The sequence below is a fragment of the Chenopodium album genome, chromosome 23, assembly GCF_948465745.1.
Source record: "Chenopodium album chromosome 23, dcCheAlbu1.1, whole genome shotgun sequence".
Taxonomy (NCBI): domain Eukaryota; kingdom Viridiplantae; phylum Streptophyta; class Magnoliopsida; order Caryophyllales; family Amaranthaceae; genus Chenopodium; species Chenopodium album.
The window spans coordinates 10,188,114-10,199,787 of NC_137856.1; the positions used below are offsets into that span (position 1 = coordinate 10,188,114).

At 33.7% G+C, this 11,674-nt stretch overlaps 1 protein-coding gene and 1 long non-coding RNA gene across 2 annotated transcripts; both read left to right on the top strand.

The window, feature by feature from the left end:
- The first annotated feature begins 165 nt into the window (after positions 1–165).
- LOC145609450 (uncharacterized) lies at positions 166–3,949 on the top strand. The gene is made up of 6 exons (XR_014106030.1): positions 166–330; positions 1,213–1,314; positions 1,472–1,549; positions 1,654–1,742; positions 3,085–3,302; positions 3,571–3,949. It is a non-coding gene; the product is annotated as an uncharacterized LOC145609450 (long non-coding RNA).
- A 2,260-nt stretch (positions 3,950–6,209) lies between these two features.
- Positions 6,210–11,507, top strand: LOC145608247 (ammonium transporter 1 member 1-like). The gene is made up of 2 exons (XM_081663859.1): positions 6,210–7,075; positions 10,505–11,507. The coding sequence occupies exons 1-2, from the start codon at positions 6,381–6,383 to the stop codon at positions 11,325–11,327; spliced, it is 1,518 nt and encodes a 505-aa protein (XP_081519985.1). The 5' UTR covers positions 6,210–6,380; the 3' UTR covers positions 11,328–11,507.
- Positions 11,508–11,674: the final 167 nt, after the last annotated feature.

Consider the following 11,674-nt stretch of genomic DNA (forward strand, 5'->3'; position numbering starts at 1 on the left):
TCTTTTTATTTATTTTGTTCAGAATAAAAGATGATATATTAGCAGAACTAATCTTTTTTTTTTTTTAAAAAAAAAAAAAAAAAAAAAATTAGCAGCTTATGCTGTCTAAAGGTACTAGAATACCAAAACTAACTTATTTCTGTTCTTTGGAATAGGTCTAATTAAATTTGGCACGTGCTGAGTACTCTTTTGAGCCAGTGGAACACTGCAGCTATTCTTTCGATCCTGAACCTCTTCAGTTCATCTCTGTAAGTACGGAGCTAAATCAATTTATCTGGAGTACTGGAGCCTGTTGTGATTCTTTTCTTGAGGATTTAATAGAGTAGAAGGGTATGTGAAGTTTTATATTATTTTATTGCATTTTAAATATATTTTTGGAAACTTTGCTTATCCTCTCTGCCAGCTGATAGTAATAGATTTTTGCTTGTAATGATGATTGTTTACACTTAACAAAATTGTGAGATACACTGGTGCTGCAACTAGGGGTGTGAATTTAACAACTGGCTAGGACATTGCCAACTTCAAATCTAATCCAAAAATTATTGTGACTCAGATTTATGAATCTAAGTCCAATCCAAACAATTTCAAGTCTAGTCTAATAACATCTAGACATAGGTATTTGATTACAAGTCGGATAGTCTGATCCAAACTTTTTCATGTCCAGTTTGGTCCGATCAATTTGGGCTGGATTTGATTGGATTTTGGACATTTGTCAGTTCACTTAGGGCTCATTTGGTTCGTTAAATTGGATTGGATCAGTAATTAGGTTTGGATTTAAAATCCCATACTAGTTTGAAATTGTTTGGCTTATTGTTGGGATTGTTTCGACATATCATTAATGGAATGGATTGTGAATCATTGGGAGTTAGATAGATATGGGATTCTAAAGGAATAGGGTAGAGTAAAAATTCCTTTGGTATGAGGTTTTGTAGTTAAAAATCCAACCAAACAATTAAATGGAAGAAATATTGACTTAAACACCCAACAAATTGTTTTTAACACTATAGTAGATATTTCCATTGTCATGTCATGGGCTGCTGACTAATGCAGATGCCTTGGTTCTCCCTAAGCTTGCTGTTAACAATAATTTATTTGCGCAAATTGATGGCTATAAGCCTGTAACTGTTTATAAGTTGTGTGTATATGTTATGTCTTCTTTTGTCCATGGCAAGGGATATGTGGGAGCTCTAAAGGCTATGTTTATGTTATTAGGTGCGCAAAAGGCCTTTGAACAAAAAGGAGCTTACTCGAAAAGAAGACGATGTAGTTACTGTTTATGACAATGCTTTGACTGTTCATGAACCCAAATTGAAGGTATCTATATCTCTGTATGCAGTGACAACTTGAGATTAGCTTTCTATTGGATAATTCGACTGTGGGTTTTAATGTTTTATTGTTTACTATTTCTGTCCTTGAAATTATTTTATTGTGAAATTACTACTTATTCTATTTATGCCCTTACACATGAAAGGTAGCCGTAACAGCATATGTTGAGAAGCATGAATTTTGTTTTGATGCTGTTCTGGATGAGCATGTAACAAATGATGAGGTATTCCATATTTTTGAATTTAAGCTATTTTGGTTATAATAATGGACATATAGTAATGTTCATAACTGTTCTGTTTTGCTATTTCTCATTTCTTTTTCCATCAGGTATATCGAATATCGTGGTACAGTTGAACCAATCATTCCAACCATATTTCAGCGCACAAAGGCAACATGCTTTGCATATGGTCAAACTGGTATGTAGGGTTTCTCTTCTCTGTTTACTTGTCTGCAATGTGAAATATAGGATTGTGTTCATGTTTTTTTTGTCAGTTTTCACTCAAGCAAGTTTGAAATATAGTATTGTTTTTTATCAATTCCTTCGGAGTTTGTAATAAAATAAATTGTTATTTGTTCGTCAAGATCTCCACTTCTGGTACTTTAGTGGGCTGTAGTGGGAGCAACTTCTTAGGGATTATTTGTTGTTACTTTCTTTGCTGGATTAATATACTAGAGGATAGACTTGTAGTTCTAACTTTTTGTTAGTTCTCACACTTTGGAGCTTAAGCTTTGAATGGTAGTAACCAGAAATATACAATCTAGATATGCCTAGTAGAGGGGTGCTAACATGTGCATACCTTTATCATCTTGGGGAAATGAAATGATCCTTCGAGCGAGTAAGCCGAGGGAACATCATTGCTGGAAGCAGCTGTCCTGTGCTCATGCTATGGGTTTGCTGATATAAAAGGGAAGGTGGGAGCTTTGAGGGGTGAGGGAGGAAACAATTCTTGTTATTGCAATTCAAAGTATTAAACAATACTGTAAAAATTAAAAGATTTCTCTTATAAGGCAAAATTCTGATGTCTGTTCAGGCTTATACATTGAGAGATGTATAGTTTTTTGTTTTTTATGTTTTGAATGATCACCTGTGATGTAAAGAATCATTCTGTATCTTATTTTCTGTAGTGGTAAGACATTTACCATGAAACCTTTATCTATCAAAGCTGCTGAGATCTTCTGAGACTGTTGCACCAGCCTGTTTATCGTAATCAAAGATTCAAATTGTGGCTCAGTTACTTTGAGATTTATGGGGGCAAATTGTTTGACCTCTTATGTGACAAAAAGTATGGTTCATGCATGTTATTTCACTTCTTATTCATTTTCCATTTTGGGATAGTTGGATGGGTTACTTTATGTCTAAGTATACCTTGCAACTTTATTGCTATTTGCTCCACTCTTTTACAAACTAATTGTGGTTTGTGATGTTTTGCTGATTATTGTGCTCTGGTTATTTAGATCTTAATTAGAAAAGTGCTTTGTGCGCTTTAGTATGATTTTGCTGCAATGCATGTTGGTATGTTTTTCAGCATGTCCTATTTAAAAAAGGCAATGAAAATTATTTTCTTTTTGTCTTATCAATTAGTGTTGTATACTTCTATACTACCTATTAAATGATTTAAATCTGTATATTATTAGATAACAATATAACATGCAGGGATTATTTGAGAGTTTTTGTGTGGATAATTATCTTAGTTGGGATTATTGCATTATTGATTTTGAATACTGACATGATGTACTAACGAGCAATTTTCCCTGTAGGAAACTCTGTATGAGGGAAGAATCTTCAATGAAGAATCTTCAAGGTCACATGCTATCCTTCAGCTTGTTGTGAAAAAGCACACTGAAGTAAAGGACACAAAATGAAATAATGAAGTTACTGAAGCCAAGATTGGGAAGGTGGTTGGAAAAATTTCTTTCATAGATTTGGCTGGAAGTGAAAGAGGGGCAGATACAACTGATAATGATCGACAAACAAGGTGCTTTTTCTACCAAGTCTACTACTCATTACTGCTTGTGCTTGTAGTTCGCTCCAACTGAATTTTTTGTCCGTATACCAAATCTTTGGCCATTAAAGACAAGGAAATTAGAAATTTAGAATGTATAAAACATATTAGACTGATATTCTTTGCCTTTAGGGTGGGCATTAGAGGAAGCGGTGTTGTGATTTTCTAATATTTGTTCTTGTTGCTTGTGATGTTTCATCGTATTTGCCTTGTTGTCACTTTCTTAGTTGACTTATTTCAGGATTGAGGGAGCTGAGATTAATAAGATTCTTTTGGCTCTCAAGGAGTGTATTCGTGCACTTGATAACGACCAACTTCATATTTCATTTCGAGGGAGTAAACTCACTGAGGTTCTTTGTGACTCATTTGTAAGCAACTCAAAAACTGTTATGATTTCTTGCATTTCTCCAAATGCTGGATCATGTGAACATACCTTTAATACTCCAAGATATGCGGATAGGTACTTACGAGTTGTCCTGTTGTGCTCACTTATGCTAGACAGCTAGAAGGCAGCCAACAAGATTCAAGGTGGAAATGTCTGATTTGTTAGTGTATTTGTAGCGGAAGCTTGTAAGGTGTGGAAAGGTAGTGGTAACTGAAAGAGGACAGAAGTAAGAGAAAGGAAATGAAAAATGTATATATATATATATATATATATATATATATATATATATATATATAGAGTATTGGGAGTTTGGGACAGAATTATCTTGTATTGAATCAATCACTTTGATCTATTAATACAACTATCTCTTCCTCTAAGCTGCTAATTTGAATTGAATGTTGTAATTTGTAGTAGTGTCAAGTCAATTAAGGTAGAATATTCTCCAGTAGAGATATGACATTCTAGTATAGTATATGCTACTTATAGAGCTATTATAAATTATTTGGATATGTGTTATAAGCATTGCACTTCATCCAGTTGCCAAATTATTTGACACTGAAATTGCACCTAAATAAGGAAACCAAAGAAAATTACATTTCTATGGGCAGAACAACCCTATGGGATATTGAAACATCAAGCCGTCTACGAGGAAGCTATGTAGTGCAGCGATACTGACATCTTAACTTCACTCATGTTTGCTGAGTTCTCGCCTTACCATTTCATCATGCTGACATCTGAGAATATTCATACAACTTAGCAGCATTCTAGTTATTCAGTTATATATGCATTTTGATGATATGGTCGGGCATTCACTTGAATGAAGTGGTTTGAACTTACCCAAGCTTTGACTTGTCTGCACCATTCTGTTTTGTTTGGTTGGTGTATTATGATCTGGCAATTGTTTTTAGCTTTAGTTGTATGAATCAGGAGATGCTCAGTTTTTAAGTGGTATGTCATATCTGTATGTTTCTTTAGTGTTGATGATTCATTTGCTCACTCATCTGTCATTTGCACTAAGCCAAGAACAGGAATATGTTGTGTATTGCTTCACGTCACGTTTAGCTGTTGTTTAGAAGTAAGAAGTTGCTCTATTTTTTATGCGGATCCTAGATGTTAGCAGCAAGGTTAGCATTATAAGTAACTATATAAATTTCATTGTGGCTCAGGGAACACCTAAGACAATTCGAAAAAAAAAAAAGTTGTCAAGAGTAAAGCAAAATGTTGAGACTCACACAACACTAATGCATGATTGGTTATGTGCTTATCTCTGATAGAAAGCACTAGAATGTTTGGAAGAGTTAAAAAGCTGGCTTGAAAGCACAAGGTTGCAGTTTTCAGTGGTTGAGAGTCTTGAAATGGCGACGATGTAGTAGTGTAAGTTTGAGAGGACGGGATGGGAACTTACTGAAGCTTTGCAGAAGACCATTTCCACTCGATTGGAGTGCATTAACACCTCAGTGGCATCTCGACCAGATGATGATTTGGAATAAGATGATATTGATTTATCCCTTTACTTCCTATAGTCTTATTGTTCCCAAGATGTTGATACGAAATTAAGTTAATTATAGGAAAAAATATATTACTATTTATTGAATTTCAAACTTTTATAATAGGCTTATTGTACATATATTGTATAGTATATGAAGGTACTTACTACTCTCTCAGTACCCTTTTGGTCTTTTCCAACAAGCTGCAATTGAATCGTTTTTTCTGTTCATCTAAAACTTCCCTCACTTTTATGTGGTATGATATATATATATCAAGAGTTACCTCATTTATTTCACTTACTAGCTTTTTATTTTTATTTTTTGAGAACGTTCACTTACTAGCTTTGTTTTATATTACTAGTATTCGCAACAAACGAATTTGCACAAAAATTTGAGCAAATTTTTTTTTTGATTGTTAAACAGAGAAAGAAGGATACAAATGCATATGAATAAATAAAAATATATATATAAAAGAAAAAAAAAACATTTATTGCGTGTAATATTTAAACATCCTTTCTAGCTAGTAAATGTTGCATAAAATATATACTCTATATTTTCCTAAATAATTGACACGTTTTATTTACTATTCATATACCAACTTTAACCATCATTTTCTTAATGTATAAAAATAAATTTATCATAAAATATATTATTAAATATGTATTAATATAAATTTTCATAATATCATTCTTTAAAATATTTTTCAGTTCATTGGCATATGTGTTAAGTTTAACAATGCCTTTATCGAGGAATGAAGAGAGTATAATTATTTTAATGTATCACGTGTATTAAACTTTTTTTTGTTCATAATTGTTTGTTTAATTGTTTGTTTTAATAAAAACAAATAACACTATCTAATTGTACATTAATCTATTTCATAGGCTAAAGTTATTTTTTATTTTATTGTTTTGTTTTTGAGGAAAGACTAAAGTTAATTTTTACCTCTTTGTTAATTAACTTCTTGTGCTCCGCAAGTATTTCAGGTGCCGTTATAGGGAGGGACACAACTCAACAATAGACATAGTCATTTTCCACTTCCTTTGGTCCACTTTATCTCACGTGAATCTCTCCTTTCCTATAAGATAGGATCTACTATTCCACCACCCATTTACTCCCCACTCCCACTCCACCCAATCTCATCCCCTCCAACCACCCTCGCCGCCTCCACCACCACTCATCATGTCTTCTTCCACGCCACTACTAGTCCCGTGTTCTACCACTGAGCTTGCCACCTTCTTCGGCCCCAACACCACTAACCCCTTCGCAGCTGCTGCCTACATCTGCTCCCGCTTCACCTCCACCTCCACACAGTTTGCCTCCACAACCTACGCCTTAGACTCCACCTTCCTTCTCTTCTCAGCTTACCTCGTCTTCTCCATGCAAGTCGGGTTCGCCATGCTCTGCGCTGGCTCCGTCCGTGCTAAGAACACCATGAACATCATGCTCACCAACGTCCTTGACGCTGCTGCTGGAGCTCTCTTCTACTATCTCTTCGGATTCGCTTTAGCTTTCGGCTCACCTAGTAACCCCTTCATCGGACGCCGGTTCTTCGCCCTCGAGTCTTTTCCCAACAGTGACGTTGATTTTCCTTATTTTTTGTATCAATGGTCGTTTGCTATTGCTGCTGCCGGAATCACTAGTGGGTCTATAGCTGAGAGGACTCAGTTCGTGGCGTATTTGATATACTCGTCGTTCTTAACCGGGTTCGTTTACCCGGTTGTTTCGCATTGGTTTTGGTCGGAAGACGGGTGGGCGAGTGCTGGTAACACTCATCCGTTGTTTGGGTCAGGTGTTATCGATTTTGCTGGGTCTGGTGTTGTTCATATGGTTGGTGGAATTGCTGGATTTTGGGGTGCCTTCATTGAAGGTCCGAGGTAATGTATAAATTTTACGTTCTGATTTGAACTAATCTGATTTAATAGTCGAGTTGATAGTGTTGTTTAAAAAATTTAGATATAAGTGAACAAACAAGTAATTAAATTGGCATGGTAGAGAAACATTTTAGCACGTAAAATATTTATTAGAAGTCTGGTTCTTGTTTGTTGTTAATTTAAACTTTTAAAGTAGAGTTATTAGGAGCTTTCATGAGAAACTATAATGTCATTTTAAAAAAGTTTTTTCGCATTAAGATCATAAGGAGTATTACACTATTATACCAATTGGTTGTTGGTGTAGTTATGATTGGGACTACACTGAGTAGGGAGGACCCGTGTTCGATCCCTGCAACAATAATTGGAAGGGGACATGAACCTAATACCCAGAACTAATCTCTGAATCCAGATTAGTCCAAACAGTAAATCGAATCAAAAAAAAAAAAAAAAAAAATAAAGGAGTATTATCATATACCTTTGATCTTTGGGTCTGAATTTTTTTGAATAATACTAAAACATGCTAACTTTTGTACAAAAGAATTAAATTTAGAACCGTCTATGATGAAAATTTTAAAAATAGGCCGTAGGTTGGCTCTATATATAGTTTAAACATTATAATCAAGAACAAATAAAGTACATAATTGTATTAAAATTTATCAATTTAACAGTTGAAATTCAAATTTTAAGATTTTGGATTGTTTAAAGCTAATTCATTTAATTTGTTTCTTTTTATTTATCTCACTAGGAGTGTGCATAAAGTCTTTTTAATGGTGTATTTAACTTATTTTTAATGTAAATAACAAGCTAGTACACTCCGTATACACTTTGACACTAAAAAATTTTAATATTTCCCCATTTTCAGAGTAATTGTAATAATTTTCATTTGGCAAAAACTCTGAGGGCGTTCGATAATAACTAAAAGTTGAACTATTTAATAAAATTAAACATTAATCACACCGATCGACGCTTAATTTTGTCATACTTTCCCGAATAATACCATTTTAGGAAGTATTTTAAATGTTTATCTAACACCCAGGGCGTTCGTTAGCAAGATCATTTTCATTTTGATCCATTTGTTATTAATTACAACGTGTTACTCAATTGGTATGATATGAGTCAAATATTATTTATTCAGTGGCTAACGCAAACTAGAAGATATATACCAATAATCCAATGGTGAGACTCAAGTGAGTGTCTTTAGGAGAGAGAGAGAGAGTTTTTTTTTGCAATGTATACCAATAAGTTGGTATCTAAACTTAGCAACTGTTTTTTGCAATGTATACCAATAAGTTGGTATCTAAACGTAGCAACTCCAAAAGAAAGTTGCTAAGTTTAGATACTCAAATTTGAGTCTCATTTGACAAAAGGTGTGGGCCCTTATCAATATTATAATATGTTTTGTAATTTAATTTATAATATGATTTGGTAAGCCATAAATTGAAAGTGATATTAGTATACTTTAGAAAGTCTCATCATTGAGAAATTAAATGTGGGTTGGATATCATTATTAGAGGTAAAAAACAACTCATTTTGTATTTCAATACTAAGACTTAAATCTCACCATTGGAGATGGTCTAATATTTTAAATGACGCTAGTTACCATATTCGTGCCGTTCTTTCTGCTAGCAATTACAAACCACATACTATTAAACTTTTGACCATTTTGACATTCTTTATAAATTTTGTCATCAATCAGCATTGTAGTATGGGGAGTACATTTCTAGGTGAAATTATTCGAAGATATGTCCTGAATTGTCAGAATATTTCACCAAGTACCAAAAATAATTTGGGGATTATAGAATGAGCATTGTATTATTAGGAAAATAAATTCAAATACTTAGGCAAGCTAATACTAGTGTTTTTGGTAAAATTGCAGCAATAAGAGCAACTCCACTGGTTGTAGCTAAGGGTTCGTTTGGCATCGTTGTGGTTTTCTATTTTTTGGTTTTTTGTTTTTTAAAAGTATAATATAAATGTCACATAATGAATCAAAAATTATTTAGACTTATTAAAATCATGATAATTTTGAAAACTGACAACAGAAAAGTAGAAACACCTTTTTCTTGTTTCCTGTTTTTGGTTTTTAGTTTTAAAAAAAACAGGAAACTGAAAACCAAAAATGATGCCAAACAAGCCCTAAGGACTTGGTTGCGATTTTCAAAAGTCTTTAGCTACTAGCTTGACCATTAGAGTTAAAAATACAATGAACTTGGCCAACCAAAGCTAATTTGCTTGAGAAAAAAGTTTCCAAAATTTTTGGAGATTAATATATTAAAATAATTAAATTTATAAAGCTAATTGAGAAAGTCACTTATTGTTTGGCATCATTTTTGGTTTTCAGTTTCTTATTTTTTTTTTAAACTAAAAACCAAAAACAGGAAACAAGAAAAAAGGTATTTTCAATTATCAGTTTTCAAAATTATCATGATTTTAATAAGTCTAAATATTTTTTGATTCATTATGTGACATACTCCCTCCGTGTTTTTTTAAGTGTTACACTTTCTATTTTCGGCCGTATTTTTTTAAGTATTACACTTTCTTTTTTGGCAAAAAACTACATTAAAATATTATCACTCTCCTCTCATGATCCCCACCCAAACCCAATACTACTTTTTTGTTATATCTTTCCTCTCACATTTATTATTTTTCAATAAACTATTAACCCCACTTTCTTTCAATTCTTTTACAATTTTTAATACTCCAACTACCCACTTACCTCTTATTTTATTTAAGTCAATTAAATTGTCTAAAAACTATGTGCCGATCAAGCTGTAACACTTAAAAAAAACATAGAGGGAGTATATAACATACTTTTAAAAAAACAAAAAACTAAAAAACAGAAAACCACAACGATGCTAAACGAACCTTTAATTAGCAACCTAATAGCTAACTATTGAGGTACAAAATAGCTACAAAGGGAGTTACTCTGTATTAGTTTTGGATTGTGGCATGACAAGCTAATTTAACAATTAGCTTACCATTGGAGTTGCTCTAATACTCCGTATTATTTTTGGACTGTTCAAAATGTTGTGTTTCTTTTTTAAGCCAAAACTATTTATTTATGTTTAGTTTAGCTTTAAAGTAGTTATTTTGGACCATAATTTTAACCTTAGTGAGCTGAATCAGCGTTAAAGGAGTAGCATTTTATGTGGCTTTAATTTCATTACTTCGTATGTGTGTTTCAAAGTTTCCCACCTCAAAAATTTTGTTCAACAATGGTATCTTTTCTACTATTTTTGTTGCCTCTACATTAGTTCTTGTTTTTTTTGGCTCAATTAATTTATATTGTATAATTACTAAAACATACTTTCTCCGTTTTTTATAATTGCAACATTTTGACTTTTACAAAGTATTGCAAGTATAAAAAACAAATAAAGTATATTATATTCATTATTCGTTAATTTGACTTGATTTAATTTAATTTATTGGTAGGATTGGAAGATTTGACCACGAGGGCCGTTCTGTTGCATTGAGGGGTCATAGTGCCTCACTGGTGGTCTTAGGGACTTTTCTACTTTGGGTTGGATGGTATGGATTCAACCCAGGTTCCTTTACTAAAATTCTTGTGACTTATGATGGGTCACAAGCATACTATGGTCAATGGAGCGCGGTTGGAAGGACCGCGGTCACTACTACATTAGCGGGTTGCACGGCCGCTCTAACCACATTATTTGGTAGAAGAATTCTTTCGGGTCATTGGAACATTACTGATGTTTGCAATGGTTTATTGGGTGGGTTCGCGGCAATCACATCTGGATGTGCTGTGGTCGAGCCATGGGCTGCAATAATTTGTGGTTTTGTGGCCGCAGGGGTACTAATGGGCTCAAATAAGTTGGCAGAGCGATACAAATATGATGACCCGTTGGAGGCAGCCCAACTACATGGCGGGTGTGGGGCGTGGGGGGTCCTTTTTACGGCCCTTTTTGCAAGCAAGAAGTATGTCGACGAGGTATACCCGGTCTCGGGTAAAGCCGGTCGACCATATGGTTTGTTTATGGGTGGGGGTGGTAGGCTTTTGGCAGCCCATGTTGTTCAAATCTTGTCTATAATCGGGTGGGTTAGCTTCACAATGGGTCCCCTTTTTTTGGTCCTTCATAAGCTCAAACTTCTACGAATATCGCCCGTTGATGAAATGGATGGTATGGATTTGACCCGACATGGTGGATTCGCTTATGCTTATAATGATGAAGGGGATTCTAACCAACGGGTAGGGATCCAATTAAGGAAAATTGATGGATATGGGTCAACTTCATAATCTTACGCTTTCTAAAAGTGCTAGTTGTAGGCTTGTAGCATCAATTAAAAGTTGGTCTTCTTCAATTATTGTAAAATCCTTTAGTTTCAAGTAATTAAAAGTTGTAAATTCAAAAAAAAAGTTAACTCATATCCCATTACATTTAATTTTGGATTAAGATGGATCCTTTATTTAGTTTTATTCTAATTGTTTACTCATTAGCAATTAGTCTAATTGTAAATCCCTTATCAACTAACATATACTAAAAGCGAACCTAAAATGACACTTGTCACAATGTCATTAACAATTTTCCTGCCCATTTTACTTTCCGTTTTTTACGAAGATTCTTTAAGAAAATCATTTTATAA

Coding starts and splice junctions, on each gene's coding strand:
- LOC145608247 (XM_081663859.1), top strand. CDS start 6,381: ATGTCTTCTTCCACGCCACTACTAGTCCCGTGTTCTACCACTGAGCTT. Junction 7,076..10,504: donor GCCTTCATTGAAGGTCCGAG/GTAATGTATAAA, acceptor ATTTATTGGTAG/GATTGGAAGATTTGACCACG.